The sequence below is a fragment of the Acomys russatus genome, chromosome 9 (assembly GCF_903995435.1).
Source record: "Acomys russatus chromosome 9, mAcoRus1.1, whole genome shotgun sequence".
In the NCBI taxonomy this organism is placed as follows: domain Eukaryota; kingdom Metazoa; phylum Chordata; class Mammalia; order Rodentia; family Muridae; genus Acomys; species Acomys russatus.
Window position 1 is genome coordinate 40,945,573 of NC_067145.1, and position 19,805 is coordinate 40,965,377.

Below are 19,805 nucleotides of genomic sequence, written 5' to 3' on the forward strand. Positions count from 1 at the left end.
ATCACTTAGCAGCTTTCTCAAAGCCAGTCAGCATATAGGATGGCACCTTTGCAGATCTAAGTGCTTTCTTATTTAAGAGGATACATCTAAAGACTAATATTAAGGATGTTGTATTTGTGTTTTCGGAGTCTAATCATAGTCTCGTAAGCCTTTTCACTGCCCAGAGTTTGGACATAGCAGAAGTGTCATTGCAGAATTCATTTAGTTCACCTCTAGGAATTTAGGGATACAGCCTGTGTTGGTGAGAACTTACAACTTGTTTTGGCATTAGTTTTTGTTTTTTGTTTTTGTTTTTTTCCCCCGAGACAAGGCTTCATTGTGTACTTACAGAAACTATGTAGACCAGGCTGGCCTCAAACTCACAGAGGTCTGCCTGACCCCTGAGGACTGAGATTAAAGGCATGTATCACTACACCTGGCTCAGATATTTTTTTAAAAGACAGTTTTCATTCTTTACTTTGTGCGTGTATGGGTGTGGTCATACATGCATCATGGTGCGTATGTAGAAGCCAGAGGACAACTTGTGGGGTCAGTAATGTCTTCCACGATGTAGTTCCAGGGTCAAACATGGGTCATCAATCTTGACAACAAGGGATTTTACTTACTTGCATCCCGTATTCTTGACACTAAACCATTTTTGATAGAACTATTGTTTAATATGTTAATTAATATTGTTAATATGTACTGAGAATTATACTTGAAAAATTGTCAAAGGCCATCTTTGACATCCAAAGGTAAACTGAGGCAGGTGGATGTAGAGTCAGTGGCAGGGCTGGAGGCTAATTGCTCCTGGAACCTGGGGTTGGGCACTCATGGCCTCCACTGATAGCAGGAGGCAATTAAGGATAAAAGGGGCCAGTACTTTACAACTGGTGAGAAACTCTGAACTTTTTTCTTTTCAATTTTTCAATTATAATTTACTCACATCCTGATTGTAATTCCCTAGCTCTTAACTTCCTGTTACTACCCTCCTTCCCTCTTCTGTCCTATTCTCCTCCCCTAGACCTCTGACAGGTGGGGGTTCTCCTCCTCCACAATCTGACCTTAGCCTATCAGGTCTCATCTGGATAGCCTGCATCCTCTTCCTCTGTGTTCTCCTATGGCCTCTCTGCCAAGGGGCAGTGATCATATCATGGGCACTAGAGTTCATGTCAGACACAGTTCCTCCCTCCCCCTCCCCCACACGGAGAATGAACTATTCGTTGGCTACATCTGAACAGGGGCTCTAGGTTCTCTGCTTGCAATGTCCTTGGTTGGTGCATCAGTTTGTGCAGGCACCCCTGGGTCCAGATCCACCAGCCTTCATAGTCTTGTTGTGGAGCTTCTGACAACCCACCCCCCTCACCCTGGTCTTTCCATCCCCAAACTCTTCCAAACAACTTACAGCACTTTTCCCAGAGTCCGGCTGTGAGTCCCAGTATCTGTCTGAGTCCCTGCTAGGTGGAATCTCTCACAGAACAGCTTATGTTGGGCTTATATCCACTTATAAGTTAGTATATACCATGCATGTCTTTCTGGGTCTGGGTTTCCTCACTCAGGTTGATCATTTTTCTAGTTCCATCCATTTGCCTACAAATTTCAAGATTTTCTTGTTTTTGATAGCTAAGTAGTATTCCATTGTGTAAATGTACCACAGTTTCTTTATCCATTCTTCAGTTGAGGGACATTTAGATTGTTTCCGACTTCTATCTATTATGAATAAAGCTGCTATGAACATAGTTCAGCAAATGTCCTTGTTGTATGACAGAGCATCATTCGGGTATATTCCCAGAAATGGTATAGCTGGGTCTTGAGGTAGAGCTATTCCCAAGTTTCTGAGAAAGCGCCAGATTGATTTACAAAGTTGTTGTCCAAATTTGCACTCCCACCAGCAATGGAAGAGTGTTCACCTTTCTCCAAATTCTCACCAGCATGTGTTGTCACTTGAGTTTTTTATCGTAGCCACTCTGGTAGGTGTAAGATGGAATTTCAGAGTTGTTTTGATTTGCATTTCTCTGATGACTAAGGACATTGAGCATTTCTTTAAGTGTTTCTTGGCCATTTGATATTCTTCTGTTGAGAATTCTCTGTTTACCTCTGTACCACATTTTTTAAATTCGATGATTTGGTTTGGTGGTATTAGCCCTTTGTTGAATGTAGCCCAGTCTCTAGACTGTTGGTTTTCATTCTGTTGACAGTGTCTTTTGCTTTACAGAAGCTTTTCAGTTTCATGAGGTCCTGTTAATTGTTGACCTTAGAGCCTGGGCTGTTGGTATTTTATTCAGGAAGTTTTCTCCTGTGCCAACGAATTCAAGGTTCTTCCTCACCTTCTAACAGATTTAGTGTGTCTGGTTTTATGTTGAGGTCTTTAATCCACTTGGGACTTCAGTTTTGTGCAGGGTGATAAATGTGGATCTATTTGAAGTTTTCTATATGTGGATCTCCAGTTAGACCAGCAGCATTTGTTGAAGATGCCCTTTTCCATCGTATGGTTTTGGCTTTCTTGTCAAAAATCAAGTGTCCATAGGTGTGTGGGTTTATTTCTAGGTCTTTGATTCAATTCCTCTGATTGACCAGCTTATTTCTATGGCAGTACCATGCTGTTTTTATTACTGTTGTTCTTCTATAGTACAGACTGAGATCCAGGATGGAGAGTCCTCCAGAAAAATCTTTTATTGTACAGGATTGTTTTAGCTATTCTGTTTTTTTTTTTTTAAACAATATGAAGGTGAGAATTGATCTTTTAAGGTCTGTAAAGAATTATGTAGGTATTTTGATGGGAATTTCATTGAATGTGTAGATTGATATTTGGTAAGATAGCCATTTTTACTATGTTGATTCTCCTGATCCACAAATGTGGGAGATCTTTCCATCTTTTCATATCTTCTTTAATTTCTTAATTAAGAGACTTTAAGTTGTTTTTTTTTTTTCCGTAAAAGTCTTGTGCTCACTTGGTTAGAGTTACAACAAAATACTTTATATTATTTGTGGCTATTGTGAAGGGTGTAGTTTCCCTAATTTCTTTTTCAGCCCATTTGTCATTTGTGTACAGGAAGGCTACTGATTTTTTCGAGTTGATTTTGTATCCAGCCACTTTGCTGAAGGTGTTTATCAGTTGTAGGTGTTCCTTGGTAGAAGTTTTGGGGGTCACTTATGTGTACCGCTATCACATCATCCTCAAATAGTGATGGTTTGACTTCTTCCTTTCTAATTTGTATCGCCTTGCTCTCCTTTGGTTATCTCTAGCTAGGACTTTAAGAGCTGTATTGAAGACATACTGAGACAGTAGACAGCCTTGTTGTGTCCCTGATTTCAGTGGAGTTGATTTAAGTTTCTCTCCATTTAGTTTGATGTTGGCTATAGGAGTGCCGTATATTGGCTTTACTATGTTTAGGTATGTGCCTTGTATCCCCGATTTCTCCAACACTTTTAGCATAAAAGGGTGTTGGATTTTGTCAAATGTTTTTCAGCATCTAAGGAGATGATCATGTGGTTTTTTTCTTTGTTTGTTTATATGATGGGTTACATTGATGGATTTCTGAGTATTGAACCACCCTGTATGCCAGGGATGAAGCCCACTTAGTCATGGTGAATGATATTTTTGATGTGTTCTTGGATTTAGTTTGCGAGTGTTTTATTGAGTATTTTTTTTTACATCAATTTTCATTAGAAAACTTGGTCTGAAATTCTCTTTGTTGAGTCTTTCTGTGGTTTACATATCATGGTGACTGTGGCCTTATAGAATGAGTTTGATAATGTTCCTTCTGATTCTGTTTTGTGGAATAGTTTGAAGAGAATTGGTATTAGCTCTTGTTTGAAGGTTTGGTAGAGTTCTGCACTGAATCCATCTGGCCCTGGGCTTTTTTTTTTTTGCTTGGGAGACTTTTGATGACTACCTCTATTTCCTTAGAAGATACAGGAGTGTTTAATTTGTTTACCTGATCTTGATTCAATTTTGGTAATAGGTATTATTAAGAAAATTGTCCTTTTCATGTAGATTTCCAATTTTTGTGGCATATAGGCTTTTGAAGTAAGACCTAATGATTTTTGGATTTCCTCGGTGTCTATCATTATGTCTCCATTTTCATTTCTGGTTTTCTTGATTTGAATACTCTTCCTCTGACTTTTAATTAGTTTGGCTAAGGGTTTTCTCAAAGAACTAGCTCTTGTTTTCATTGATTCTTTGAATTGTTCTCTTTGTTTCTAAGTTATTGATTTTAGCCATGAGTTTGTTCATTTCCAGCCATCTATTCCTCTTTAGTGTGTCTGCTTCTTTTGGTTCTAGAGCTTTCAGTTGTGCTCTTAAGTTGCTAGTGCTGGATCTCTCCATATTCTTTATACTTAGTGCTGTGAACTTTCCTCTTAGCACTGCATTCATTGTGTCCCATAAGTTTGGGTATGCTGTGCCTTCATTTTCATTGAATTCTAGGAAGTTTTAAATTTCTTATTTTGCTCCTTACCAAAGAGGTCACTGAGTAGGGAGTTGTTCCGTTTCCATGAGTTTGTAGGCTTTCTGTTGTTTCTGTTGTTGTTGAGTTCCAGCTTTAATCCATGGTGGGCTGATACAATGCAAGGGGTTATTTCAGTCTTCTTGTATCTGTTGAGGTTTGCTTTGTGACCAAATGTATGGTCAGTTTTGGAGAAGGTTTTGTGAGGTGCTGAAAAGAAGGTCTATTCATTTGTGTTTGGGTGTAATGTTCTATAGATATCAGTCAGGTTCATTTGATTCATGATGTCTATTAGTTTCATTATTTCTCCATTTAGTTTCTGTTAATGATCTGTCTGTCAGGGAGAATAGAGTGTTGAAGCCTCTCACTATTAATATGTAGGGTTTGATGTGTGATTTAAGCTTTAGTAATGTTTCTTTTATGAATGTGGGGACACTCAGGGAAGCAGAGGAAGCAGGAAGATCTTTGTGAGTTCGAGGCTAGCCTGGTCTACAATGTGAGTCCAGGACAGCTAAGCAGAGAAACGCTGCCTCGGAAAAAAAAAAAAATCCCAGACACAGGTGGATCTCTTGAGTTCCAGGATAGCCAAGGCTCCACAGAGAAACCATGTCTCAAAAAAGCAAACCAAGCCTGGTGTGGTGGCGCACGCCTTTAATCCCAGCACTCGGGAGGCAGAGGCAGGCGGATTGCTGTGAGTTCGAGGCCAGCCTGGTCTACAAAGCAAGCCTAGGACAGCCAAGGCTATACAGAGAGATCCTGTCTCGGAAAAGAAAGAAAGAAAAAAAAAAAAGCAAACCAAAACAAAAATGAAAACAAACAAACAAATGATTGAGATGCACCGGTCTCTGGCAGAACTTGTAAGAGAACTCTAATTCTACAGAGTAAAGTCTTTCCATATGAGCAACTGTCACAGTCTTAAAAATTTCTCATCACCAACTTGGCACAGTGCTCTGCCTGTAGTCCAGTTACAGAGGAGGCCAATTGGTAAATCCTAGAGTTTGAGACCCTTATCTTTAAAAAAAGAAAAAAAAGAGGAAAAAAAAGGAAAGGAAAAGCAAATATGGGCTGAGAACACCCACAGAGGCAGCAGCATCCTCTTCTGGGAGTGTGCTAGCTAGGTCTTCTTTTTGAGTTAGAGGGTTTGTTTGTGTTCTTGTTTGTTTTGCCTTTCTGTACAAGTTAAAAGCATAATTTATATATATTGCTTTTTTTGAGATAGGGTTTCTCTGTGGAGCCCTGGCTGTCCTGGCACTCACTTTGTAGACCAGGATGGCCTTGAACTCACAGAGACCTACCTGTCTCTGCCTCCTGAGTGTTGGGATTACTCGCCACCATGCCTGGCTCATAGTTTATATTTTGCTAGTCTCTTACCTATAGCCCTGGCTGTGAAGCTTTATTGGAGCTGAAAGCTCTCTTTGAGCTGAACAGCATACTGTGAGGCAAGGTTAGTATAGAGGAGCCATCACACAGTGTTGTGTGCACTGCAGAAGCTAAGCAAGACTCTGTCAAAAGATTTGCTAAGATAAACTCATGTATAATAATAAGATGTCGTCTCTTATGTATAATATTAAAATGTTATTTCCCTTTTACTCTGGCAACATTTGCACTGATGTGACAAAAACCGTGTGTGACGGATAAACTCTTGGCCTTGAGCCATATTAGTGGCATCAAGGAGCATAACTATCTTTGATATTCTTCACTGCTATTTCTTTGAAGTTAAACAGAGCAGCCAGTCTCATGGGAGAATATTCTGGATGAACCAGTAAAAGCTGCATAACAGCATGACCTTTGAGTATGTACTACCTTAGTGTTCTCCGTCAGTAAGTGGGATGTGCTCTTGAGGAAAGGCAGGTGGTCCACATTAGCTTCACCCACTGTGAGTCAGCGCTTTCCTAGAAGTGTTTCATGGTGTTGCATAGTCTTGAATGGGTTAAAGATTCATCCAAAGACTGCAGATAGTGGATTTTTATATCACTGGTATAGGTTTGGGAACAGCTGCTTGTGAGTTTCAGAGTTATGTCAAAGAAGAATATTCTTGCTTGTCTGTGAAAACTGTAGGAATCTCATGCCCTGTAAAATCCACTGTCTTGTGAGGTCCAGATCTTCTTCACATATCACCTACTGCAGCACACTGCAGGTTCGTTATAGAAGTATATACTAGCGTCTAGATCTGGTTCATTGAAACAAGTCATTAAAGCCAGGCGTGGTAGAGCAGGCTTATAATCTCACCACTTGCGAGGCTGAGACGGAGCCACCATGAATTTGAGACCACCCAGGATATAGAGTGAGTTCCAAGCTAGCCTGCGCTACTTAGTGAGATCCTGTCTCAAAGAAATGAAAGCCTAAGGTTGATGAGGTAGCTCATTAGGTAAAGGACTTGTTGCTGATGGCATCTAACAGCTTACTTCAATTCCTAGCATCCACATGGTAGGAGAGAACTGACTCCCTCACGATGTCCTTGATCATACCTGTGCGTGCACACACACACACACACACAAGATAGAATAAGAAAACCAAACCCCACCAGGCAGTAGTGGTACATGCCTTTTATCTCAACACTCAGGAGACAGAGGCAGGAAGATCTCTGTGAGTTCAAAGCCAGCCTGGTTTGTGGAGTAAGTTCTAGGCCAGCCAGAGATACACAGAGAATACACAGAGAAACCCTGACTCCAAAAACCAAAACCAAGCCAGCCAACCAACCAACCAACCAACAACCAAACTCCCCTAAACAACAGCAAAAACCTTAGCCATTAAAAGAAGTTAGTCTACCATGGTAGTGGTGGTGCATGCTTTTATTGTTTTTGTTTTGTTTTGTTGAGACAGGGTTTCTCTGTGTAGCCTTGGCTGTCCTGGACTCACTTTGTAGACCAGGCTGGCCTGGAACGCACAGAGATCTGCCTGCCTCTGCCTCCCCTGGCATTAAAGGCGTGCGCCACCACACCCGGCTGGTGCATGCCTTGAATCTGAGCAGAAGCACATGCCTCTCTGGTAGTTTGAGGCCAGTCAAATGTTGTAGTAAGTTCTAGGCCAGCCAGGAATACATAATGAGACCTTATCTCAACAACAACAAATACCCTAACCAAGGGGAAACCCAAAATACACACAAATACCCTAAAGAAAAAGCACTGTCACAGTTTTCAGTAAAAATGATAACATTGCTCTAGATTTACTATTGCTAAGCTATTAAGTGATGATTTTTCCATTTTAATTTCTAGTGTGCTGTTAATCCAAAGATAAAACTCTCTGGAGTTGGTTTGTATGGACTTGTAAGAACCAAATGTGTATATCTGTTTCCAATTTTTTGTGTCTCCATATGAAGCCTGAAAGAAGTCATCATGTATAATGCATAGTTTATTTATATCACAGAAATAAGCAAAAACTTTGTGATTCCACTTCCTAGGATCTGGTTATTAAATATTTACCAGCACTCTACTAGGTAGAAATCCAATTGGTTTAGAGAATGAAAACTCTTTAGGGCTGATGAGATTGCTTAGATGCTTATTGCTAAACTTGATGACCTGAGTTTGACCCTGTGGAACTACATGGTAAAAAGAGACCAACTCCTACAGGTTGTCCTCTCACCTTCACATGCACAGTGGCATGCACACACAAAGTGGCAGACATACAGTGGCGCATGCACGCGCACACCCCCCAAACTCTGAGTGTTATTAAAAAATTATAAACAAAAACCCTCTGAGGTAGTTAGCAAGTTGCAAGTATAAAGATGTCCTGAGAGAAAAGGAGTTTGAGGTAATTTGAGAGGAGGAGAGATCCCTTGGCAGTTAACACAGAGCCAGATGCCCTTTTATTACTTGTACAGTGTTAGCTTCTATCCTGAGATTTATAGAACAAATCCTTTTTCTTTGTACCTCTAGCTGTTCAACCGATGGCTATATATAAGATGTACTTTGCTCCTACAATCCAAAGTAAACGATGCTGGGATATGCAGGCTGAAATTGCCTGGTACGCTGTCTGTATCGGTTGCCTCTGACCTCATTTGTCACTTTCTAATCTAGGTTTAGATCAAGGTCTGGCTTCAGCTCTGGCTCCCACAGAAAGCCTCATGCTTTGTTCAGGGCTGCACTGGTCTTTCTTCTGCACTCCTGTGACATTCATGGCTAATAAAGTGGAGCATCTACCTCTTGTTTGATGTGTTGTTTTTCTAGGCATCAGTGTTACCAGTTACTTTATACCGTATCTTATAAGTACAGTGCTCATTATAGATTTTTTTTTTATGTGTTAAACTATAATCTTTGAGTTACTAGAGAAACTATTTGCTTTCTTAGAAGATGGCAATATAAATAGATATTAATTATTTGTTGTAAATAGAGTTTTTTCTGCTCCCAGACAAGGGTCTTGCTGTGTTCCTTATCCTAGCCACAAACTCATGGTGGTCCTGCTTCAACTGCCTGAGTGCTGAGATTTCAAACTTGTCACTATGTTCCCTTTGCAAAACCAATGTAACATAGTTTTTAAAGCAGTAAACACCAGCAAAGTAGCTTGGGACTCATTGGTGTTTCTTAAAAGTGAGGTCACACATAGAGGCTTCCATGAAAATTAACACCTTCAGGTTCTCCTATTATTGAAGATAGAAACCCTCAGTGTATTTAATTTCTCAAGGTCTTTAGGTGGTTTGAGTAAATCAAAGTGCATAGTGAACTGAGTAAAATTAAGAAAAGTTTCTAAAATCATAGTGGCCAGTAGGACAGACTGATTACTAGAGACCTTAGTAGGGTGTTTACTGAAGCTCTCAGTAGCTGGAAGATGCTTATATTACTCTTCTCTCAGTTCAAGACTGATAACGGCTCTACACTTCTCTATGTTGGGATACTCTATGCTGGGAAGAGGGTGAGTTGCAGGGGCCACACCAGCCCCGAGACAGGAGGTCTTTCTAGAACAGACACTAAGGTTGAAAGGTCCTGCAATTTCTTTGCTCTGTGGTATAGTGTGTTTGTGTGTGTGTGTGTGTGTGTGTGTGTGTGTGTGTGTGTGTGTTTGAGAGAGAGAGAGAGAGAGAGAGAGAGAGAGAGAGAGAGAGAGAGAGAGAGAGAGAAGTAAGAAGAGGAAAGAGAGAAGAGGAGAAGAGAGGGGAGAGAGGAGACAGACACACATGTGGTTATAGACTATAAAATTTCTTTTTCTTAAACTAATATTATGACAGGGTATCAGGTTGCATCTTAAAAAGGCTTTAAAGGTTCTGCAGTTTCTTTGCTCTGTGGTGGTGGTGGTGGTGGTTGTTGGTGTGTGTGTGTAAGTGTGTGTGTTGGGAGGAGAGAGGAAACAGATACACACTACACACATGTGGTTATAGACTGTAAAATTACTTTTCCTTTAATGTTGAGACAGGGTATCAACTTGCATCTAAAACAGTGAAAGAATTACTACACAAAATATTTTATCAAGAAGTAATCCACCACAATTATATTTTCTTTGGTTAATCTTAATCAGTTAAAGAGGAGGAGGAGGAGTTCGATTTTAGCTGAAAAGGGTGTCCCTGTTAGTAGCCATGAGGTTGCATGGAGGTGGTTTAACTGCTTTAGAACTTCATGCTTGGAACACTCTCAGCTGCTCAAGCATGGGCAGCAAAAGTGAGGCGCATGGGTTCTTTACCATCTGTCACATCAGAGAATGACAGTTCCAGGACAGTGACTGCTTCCTAATGGTAAGTACCCCACTGGTTTTCTTAGATTCAGAAAAAAGAAAAGAGAAGTAGGAAGGTTATGATAGCGAGTGGTACTCTTACAAATAAATAAAAGCAATACAAATCCAGCTTTAATCCTCAATGATGGTCATTCTTTCAGGTTTCTGTAGCTGGATCAGGCACTGGAAGAGGCTCCCCAGCTGTGACTCTAGTACAGTTACCTTCAGGCCAAACTGTACAGGTCCAGGGAGTAATTCAGACACCACATCCATCGGTTATTCAGTCACCACAAATACAAACCGTTCAGGTTAGCGTCCTCTCTTGACGATTTGTCTTTGACTTTTTTGAGCTTTAAATTTTTTGTTTGGTTCATTTATCATCATTTTCTTTATTTTATTTTATTCTTTTGGAGATAATGTTTCACTATGTAGCCAAGGCTGGCTTTTTGAGCTCCTTTTCCTCCTCCTCAGTCTCTCAAATTATGGAACCGCAGGTATGTGCCACCATCATTGGCTGCTGTATTTTGTTTTGCCTTTATTTTCAAGGCATCTTCTTGGGTACTTGGAGGAATTTATTTTTATGTATGGTACATTGGGTCCTGCTGTGTGTAGATTGACTTCTGGGTTGGAGTTTTGTTGTCTGTGTTTAGTCTGTATGGTGAGTAATTGTTAAATAAGCAGTTCTAACTTTTAGCTCCTTGTTTTCAGACTTATATTTATTTAGCAAAGCTCTTTAGTTGTATCTTAAGGGTTCTTGGAAGACGTTGTGATAAACATAGTACTATGAAGAGTGTAGCTCTGGCTGGCTTTGAACTCACGGTTACCCGAGTTGGCCTGAAGCTTGCAGCAGACCTCCTGAGTGCATCATGGCACTTGGTCAGAACTTTTTTTTAGAATAGTGAATGCAATCCTTAGAAATTCAGGACCTTGGTATTTATTTATTTTGATGCTGGGACTTCAACTGCAGATCTTCCTGAATGCCAAGCATGTACTCTAGCACCTCTTGTACCCACGACTAAGGGCAGGGATCCTTGTCACTTGGGTGCTTTATTTCCATGTCATCTACCTCCTCAGGTGAACCAGGGCTTCTGTAGGTGTGGCTGTGATACAGATACATATACTACTGCTTGTTATTAACCAAAATGGTCACAGATCCTACATTCTTTTTTTGTTTGTTTGAGACAGGGGTTCTCTGTGTAACAGAGCCTTAGCTGTCCTGGACTCTCTTTGTAGACCAGGCTGGCCTTGAACTCACAGAGATCTACCTGCCTCTGCCTCCCGAGTGCTGGGATTAAAGTGTGTGCCACCACCGTCCGGACAAATCCTACATTCTTTTTCATGAGTAGGTAAAAATTATTTTGTGCGCACTTTATAGCATACTATCCACTTCTACTGAACTGATTCCTGTTTCTTTTTTAGGTCAGTTTGTTATTACCCTTTAAGTGTAGACATTATTTAAACCTAACAGGTGACAAGCAAGCCTCAAATCTGTGAGGAAACGCATGTGCATATACTTAGTCTTGCCTTTGCCTGCATGTTTGAATGCAGTTATCAGGGAATGCCATGAGGACTGCAGCACAACACTGATATGATAAAACCACACACTTTCTGTGCTTGCATCTCTCTTCAGCATAGGTATCTCTTCCTTGTTCTCAGGGTGTAAAAATAAGTCCTGTCATTATCTTTAGTTTTCTGTGATGATGACCTTTGAGTCCAAGAATCTCTGATTCTAATTATAAAGTAAGAAAGTTTTTTCTTGCTCTTCCTTGTATTATGGGTTTTATTGGAAGTAGAAATTTTACCTGGCTGGTGTTGGAAGGCAGCATTGTCTTATATTCAGAATACTTTGTTATTGCTGTTGTTTTGTTAAGTGAATGATTTGATTGTCTTTGTAGAGATAAATGCACTTAGATCTTACCTTAGAATTCCATGTTTTCACTTCCTAACCTGACATCAGGGAAGGAGGAAGCACTGTTATTCCACAGTGGTCTGCCCGTCTTCTGTTTACCCTCTCCCAGAACACTGTCTTCTTGTGCTCTCTTCACTCATAGTCCTTGGTGTTTGGAAGAGATAGGAGTATTCTTTTGATCCTTAGCTTGGGATTCAGGATTGTCTTCTGGTTTTATTTCTGTAGTGATGAAAAAAGAAGCACTCTTTTTTCCTGTTTTGTCAAATTAAAAGACTTTAAAAATTTTTTACAACAAGGGCCTAAATGTAAAAGTGTTTCTGTCATTCATATCTCTTTCAAGCATGATTGTGATATGTATTTAATAGAATATGTATAATATGTCTACAATTAATAAATGATTATATAAAAACTCAAAAAAAGAGAATTCCATGTTTTAAATGACAGATCATTCTGCATGAACTTTAATTTTTAAAAATGTTTTTATTAGCGTGCATTAGTTATATACAATAGTGGTTTTATTCATTATAACATTTCATAATGTATTTTATTTGTTTTTTTTCTCCTCCTCTTTTCTCCCCCCTCCGTTTTCCTTTTCCTTTTTGGTTTTTTGAGACAGGATTTCTCTGTGTAGCCCTGGCTGCACTAGAACTCGCTCTGTAAACCAAGTTGGCCTCAGACTCACAGATATCCACCTGGCTCTGCCTCCCAAGTGCTGGGATTAAAGATGTGTGCCATCACTGCTCATCTCCTCTCAACTTCTATAAACTGGATAGAATAATGGGCTCTACTGCACGTGAGGGAATTGCTGTGGTTTAGGACAGCTGTGTGAAATATATTGCTAGTTTAAGATACATGGTGCATGACTGCGTAAGGCAGCAACATTTTTCCTAGTACGTTCTGTTCAGTGTGTGTGTTTGTGCGTCATACCTATGATAAGAAATGTCATATTTGTAAATGAATATATATGTACGTATGTGTGTTTACACACACACACACACACACACACACACACACAACTATCTATATGGAATGAAGACTATATATTCCCTCTATTAAAATAAGAAATGAAATTTTCATATATTTTTAAATGGCAAACAATTTTTTTTTCTCTTAAGACAGGGTTTCTCTGTTACACAGTGCCCTGGCTGACCTGGTTTGTCTTTGTAGTCTAGGTTGGCTTTGAACTCACAAAGATCCACCTGCCTCTGCCTCCCGAGTGCTGGGATTAAAGGCGTGGCAAACAATTTTTATCAGTTTATTATCAACATTTTGTTTTGTAGTGTGTGTACGTTATAGCATGACTAAATTGGCTAATTAACATATGCATTGCTTTATATAATTTGTTTTTAATGCTGGAAACACTTTAAATCTGCTAATTAATTCTACACAAACTTTTACAATGTTCAGGAAAATATACTGATATCCTGTAAAAAATTCTCCTTTTTCTTCTTGGCATTTTTCTAGAGATTTTTGAAGCTTAAGCTGGCTTCATACTCACAGTGTATTTAAAGATGACCTTGAATTTCATATGCTTCTGTTTCTACCTTCAAATGCTGGGGTTATGGACATTCCCTACCACACCAGGCTTCACGTGATGCTGTGGAGCAAACACATGCTGTGCATGATGGGAGCACTTTGCCAATGAGTCATAACCGCGGCTCTAGGCTGTCCTTAACTGTACTTACCGTGTCGTATGGCAGGAACTATATATTCTTGTTTTCATTCCTGATGGTTTTAGATTTTTCCCCATATCAAAGTCTCATGTCATTTGAAGTTTTGTAAATTCACCTCCCTTAAACCTTAGAGTTAAGTGAGTCAATATACTGGCAGAAGACATGTTTAGAGATTTGTAATTTTAGTTTTCTCAATTTCTTCAATAGACACATTACTGTATTGTTGCCTGGCTTGAAAACGAGATCATGCCGAAAACTCTGATGTTTTATTTTTACATCTGTCTATCTATCTTATTATCTATCACCTATCTTCCTTTCTACCTACCAATCATCTATCCACCCATCCACCTACACATCCACCCACCCACCCACATATCCATCTACCCACCTACCTGTCTGTCTTTGGTGTGGGTGTGTCTTTGGGTGCATTCTGTAGTGTCTACTTGGAGGTGGGAAGACAAGAGTGGGGATTTGTTCTCTTTGTGCACCGTGTGGATCTTGGGGCTAAACTAAAGGTGTCAGGCTTAGTGGCAAGTGCTTTTTATTCACTGAGCCTTCTTACTGGGCCTTTAAATAGAAATTTATTTTGACTTTAGAATCTTTAAACTCTAACATACTATACTATACCAGCATAGTATAATATAGTATATAGTATATACCATAAGAAAATACTATAACATATTATAAGGATATAATATGTTAACAAGCTTGGTTTACTGACTTATTTACGTAAGTCTCCATTCTTTTTTGAGCCTACTTGATGCTTAACTTTTACAACTAGCTTAAGCCAATGATGAATTGAAGAAAGCACTAAATTGGGTAGTTTTTCTGCCTCTGCTATGGTCTTCCTCACTGATGTTTGTACTTATAAGGACACATCTGGGTTTGGGATTTTGGGACTCAAGTGTTTTAGGCTTTTTCCTTTCCTGTGAAGCTTTACTTGGCATTCCAAGTACTCTTTCCATTGAATTTATTTACTATTTATTTTATCTATACCATTTCTTGCTTCCTTTCTCCATGCAAGTGCTAAGCTGAGTTCTACCTGCAGACTCTTAATCACCATTCTATTAATGAAGATGATAGTCATATATTTTATGATGCATTTCAGAAAATCTTGTATTATAGGTAGCAACAATTGCAGAGACAGATGATTCTGCAGAATCAGAAGTAATTGATTCTCATAAACGTAGAGAAATTCTTTCACGAAGACCCTCATATAGGTGAGTTAACTAACTTTCCCATAGGAATATTTCTACCTCAAAAGGCACAATAATTGTAGAACAAAGCAATTATTCTTTGTATCTTTCCTGTTGTCTCTATGTCCTAATTGCTTATATTGTTAAATTATGTTTTAGAAAAATACTGAATGAACTTTCCTCTGATGTGCCTGGTATTCCCAAGATTGAAGAAGAAAAATCAGAGGAAGAAGGAACACCACCTAACATTGCTACCATGGCAGTACCAACTAGCATATATCAGACTAGCACGGGGCAATACAGTATGTATGCTATGACTCCATAGACGCAGTGCTAGCTTTAAGTCTTCTGTAGTTACAGTGAAGCAGTGTGGGCTTGGGCATCTGAGTGCTTCATTAACAACTGTGTCACAGAGTAAAAAGTACATGTTATAGCAGTGAGGTACTTGTACTGACCGCTGAAAAATAGAAGTCTTTATACTGAATATAAAATATAAGTGGTTAAAAATTAAAGAGGGGGCTTCCCATTTACATGTTTATATTCATCTCCAGTAAAAGTTTTAAAAGTTCCTGTTTTTGTTGTCTTTATGATATAAATGTCTGTATTTCCTTGTTGTTGGCTTTTGTTGCCAACAACTTACTACACTTAATCATATAAAAGAGGTAAATGTTTTTTAAGTTGTATTTTAAATGTAATTTTGTTTTCATTACTCTGCTAATTTGTGCTGCAGTTTTCCTAAAACAAAATGACTTAACTTTCTAACTGTAGCAATTGGATAGTTCATTTTATTTGAACTTGACACACTGGAAGCTCTAATAAACAGATACACTGGCTTTTATTCTTGTGCATTTTAATGGATGGTTACTTCTGTGCTTTTTGTTTTAACAAAAGCACTAGTGGTTTTCCCAAGTCCGAGACATTTGATAAACAAGAATAACAACCATGAGACCTAGAAAGCAAAGTAAAAGGGCGGAGAGGAAGCCGGGGCAGGTAACCGCCTGGGTACTTGGAGATGTGTCTAACTACATACTGTGTCCAATAAAGTGTGAAGTTTTCGTTTTCCTTTTTCCTTTTATAAGGCAGCAATACTCACAAAGCCCAAGACTCGGCTATTATAGCATATTATCTCCTTTTGTGTACGGGAAGATCTTATATAGCTATTAGGTCTGTTGTTGTTGGTTTGTTTCATAGAATTTGTAGTAGTAAATCCTGTTGATAATTTTGGGTACCTACCATCATGATACCTGTCAGAGATGGGTGCAGTTTGTCAACACACTCTGCAGAATGCTGAATGACATGTTCAAAATGAGTGTTAAGAAAATTCCCATCACCTTTTGTTTCTGTCTTTGTTTCTTTAGCCCATTTGGATTATGTGGTAAGTGTTTTAGGACTGTAAACCAGAGGGTGACAGCTTGTGTGCCTCTGTAGGACAGTTCTAGGTTGCAGGAGGGCAGAGCTCCTGGTCCCTAGGCAGGCTGAGCAGGCCTGAGAAGCCAGAGCCTCCAGTGTCAGCCCCTGTCTTGAGCACCTTTGCCCATCTGTCCAGTGGGCTGTTGATACTATTGTTTTTTGTTTGTGCTCTGACAGGGGAAAGGTTGAAAGTTACTGCTGAAAGAGTGTTAGCACTTCTTTAAGTTTTGAGGATGAGCTAGGAGGCTGCAATCTTTGCATTTCTCTGGCATAGGACTTCTCATTGCAGCACGGTCTATTTGCAGGGAATAGGGAAGTTGATACTGTGGGTTAATTTGCCTAGTTGTTACCACAAAATGTGACGCAGTGAAATGACAGCTAAGAGAACGTTGAAGCTAGAGAGGCTATGGTGCCTGCTGTCTGCGCTTGCTCACTCAGTGGTCAAGAGCCATCTCAGGGTTTAGTTCTTGAAGTAGAAATCATTTCAATGGCCAAACTGTGGGGTTTGTGTGAAGACAAAAGAAAAGCACAGATCAAAGTGGGAGGAGACAAAGGATTGTAGGTTAGCTGAGAAGTCTACTTCGTGGTCATTAGGCTTCTCCTTTCAGTGAGATTCTGTGCCATGGCTCCAGTGCTCCCAGGGCTAGCTTCTACACTTGGCACATAAGCTCATTGTATGCAAAATGCACAGTTAAGGGATGAGTCAGGAGTTCCAGGTGTAAATGAAACAACTGCATGTTTAGAAGTTCAATATTTATTTGTTTGCCCGCAAGAATGACTTCTATACTTCAATTAGAGAATATTTATATTTATCTTATACCCTCATACATATAAGATCCACTTTATTAATCTTATTTCTTACTAGGAAAAACTTAATAGGTTTTGATGTTTTTATGTTATATATAAGTATTTAAGAATAGAAAAAAACTACTAGCATTTAGAATAGCTTTTCGAATAGTTTGACTGAAATGTCTGCATATTTTTCTTTGCATTGTTTTTTGTTGTTGTTGTTGCTTTTTGTTTTTCAAGGCAGGGTTTCTCTGTGTAGCCTTGACTATCCTGGATTCACATTGTAGACCAGGCTGGCCTCAAACTCACAGTGATCCGCCTGCCTCTGCCTCCCGTGTGCTAGGATTAAAGGCGTGCGCCACCACCACCTGGCTCTATGCATTGTTTTCAGTCATCCTTATAATCTTAATTGTGACAGGAGTATCAAAGTTGATGACATAAGAATGTATCCTACATGTAAATAGTTACATTAAACATTTTCTGTATTTATATATTTGTGTGCACCTACGTGTATGGGAAAACTTGCTTACACATCCGTGTATAAAGGCTAGAGGCTGACATGGTGCCTTTTTCTATGGCTTCTGCACCTTATGTTTTGAGACAGAGTCTCACCTGGAGCTCACCATTTTGGCAAGACTTTGTGGTCAGTGAGCCCCTGCTATACTTACTCATCTCCACTGACTGCTGAGGGTACCGATGTACAGCAGCATGTCCAGCTTCTGCGTGGGCAGTGGGAGTGAGCTCAGCTCCTCATGCTCCCACAGCAGGCGCTCTTCCTCCTGAGCCTCCTCCCAGCACAAATTCATGCTTTCAATAGTTGACACACACTTGTTGGCCATCGATGTTATTGTTTTGAGTTTCTGTTTGTGTTTTTGGTAGTTCCAGAGCCCATCTGGGCAGGCGAGCGCTTTCTCATTGAGGTACATCTGTGGCTTCTGGTCACTATTATCACACAAATTAGTTTTATTGGGAACAAGAAAAAAATAGCTTTAAAAATAGAAACTTTAAGCTTAAAAATTTAAACAGGCAAGGATTTGTTGTTAAAGCACTAAATAATAGCTACACCTGCAGAAACTCTGTTGGGAATACAGAAACTTGCAGTAAGTTCGTTGTTCAACAGATGGAGCCAGGGGTATGACTCACTGGCAGAACCTTTACCTTGTATGTGTAGGCTTTGGCTTCAATCTCCAGTACCACAGTCAATTGGTTTGGTCAAGGAAACTCTGTTACATCTCAGGGGAATATCCTGAGGTCAGCCACCATATGATAGCACTTGAGAGAGAGTTAGCCAAGAATGGTTCTTGCTGCACAAAACAGTTAAAATAATACAGTGAATTCATAAAACAAAAGTGAAAAGAAAATTAAATGTCTTAAATGTAAATGAAGTTTAAAAATATATTTTATGTGTATGGGTAATTTTTGTGTGAATGTATGTATGTTCATCATGTGTGCCCCTGGTGCCTGAGGAGGCCAGAAGAGAGCATCGGATCCCTCGGGACTGGAGTTACAGACAGTTGTGTGCTGCCATGTGAGTGCTAAGAATCAAGCTTGGGGCCTCAGACAGAGCAGCCATGTGCTATCAACCACCGAGCCAGCTCTCCATCCCCAGACGATTGAAATTCTTTAATTCAGTAAACTGTCTTCTCTGAGGAAAGGTGTTTTAAACCAACATTCTCCCTCTACTAGTGAAAGGCTGTCACCAAGACTGCACATTATTTTTCTAGATATCCCATGACTTTTCCTTTCTCCTACTGTGTTTCACTGAGAACCTTTAAGACTGAGTCTCTCTGACTCATTTTTTCATTCTTGTATATCATAGGTATGTGGGTCAAACTAAAATCCACCTCAATGAAAAGACAAATATGGACATATGTAATGCTTAAAGAATTAAAATATGTAACTAGTTTATATTAGTATATAGAATGTGTTTTATTATGGCATATTTATACAGGTACATATGTGTCATAAGAATTCAGAATCCCTAGGATGCTCATATGAATAAACACTTCTCAGAAAGGCAATTGCTTTTTACACATTCTAAAGAAACAGTATTTGTTCATTCTCAGCAGGGACATTGCTTACATTACCTCAAGTAACTTTTAAAATTATTTATGAAGTATGTGTCATGTAAAAATGGCTCTTTGACCCTTGTGTTGCTGTTCTCATGACTACTATGATTTAATATTTTCTGTACCTCTGGCTTTTAAGACTCAGTAATTAGTCTGCCTTTCTCGCCATTTTGTCTCCTTCTGTCCCAGCTCCTTGCCCCAGCTCCAGTGCTGGGCAACAATACAAAGCCTTCTGCTTTGTGCACTGTGCTCTGCCACTGGCCCACTCCTGCTGTTTTATTACATGTTAATGCAGTAGGTGGCCATAGTGGTGCACAACTTTTATCCCAATACTTGGGTTTGTGAGTTTGAGGTTCCACAGTAGCCAGGGCTCTGCTGTGTTGAGAACCTGTCTCAAAAAACAAAATGATGATGATGATGATGTGGTGGTGGAGCTAGACATGGTGGCCTTGAATCCCAGCACTTGGGAGATAGAGATGCAGGTGGATCTCTGAGTTTGAGGTTAGCCTGGCCTACAGAGTGAGTTCCAGGATGGTCAGGGTTGCACAGAGAAACCCTATCTCAAACAAACAAACAAACAAACAAACGGACAAATGAAAAACCCCAAAATTAAACAAAGTACATATACACACAAATAATGTTGTGATATTTCAGTTTTGAATATTTCAATTACACATTGAAATTAGATTAGA

General features: G+C 39.5%; 1 protein-coding gene across 14 annotated transcripts in view; it reads left to right on the forward strand.

Moving 5' to 3' along the window:
• The window catches only part of Crem (cAMP responsive element modulator), a 77,607-nt gene that overhangs the window by 31,831 nt on the left and 25,971 nt on the right, over positions 1 to 19,805 (forward strand). For 7 of the 14 annotated variants that reach the window (XM_051151204.1, XM_051151197.1, XM_051151196.1 and 4 more), the window contains 2 exons: positions 14,775 to 14,869; positions 15,005 to 15,147. The exons of 3 other annotated variants lie outside the window; for them this stretch is intronic. In XM_051151204.1, the coding sequence (XP_051007161.1) occupies positions 14,775 to 14,869; positions 15,005 to 15,147 (238 nt within the window). Of the gene's footprint in view, positions 1 to 10,228; positions 10,376 to 14,774; positions 14,870 to 15,004; positions 15,148 to 19,805 lie in introns of all 14 variants that reach the window. 4 more of the 14 variants (XM_051151194.1, XM_051151193.1, XM_051151199.1 and 1 more) reach the window with 1 other exon arrangement.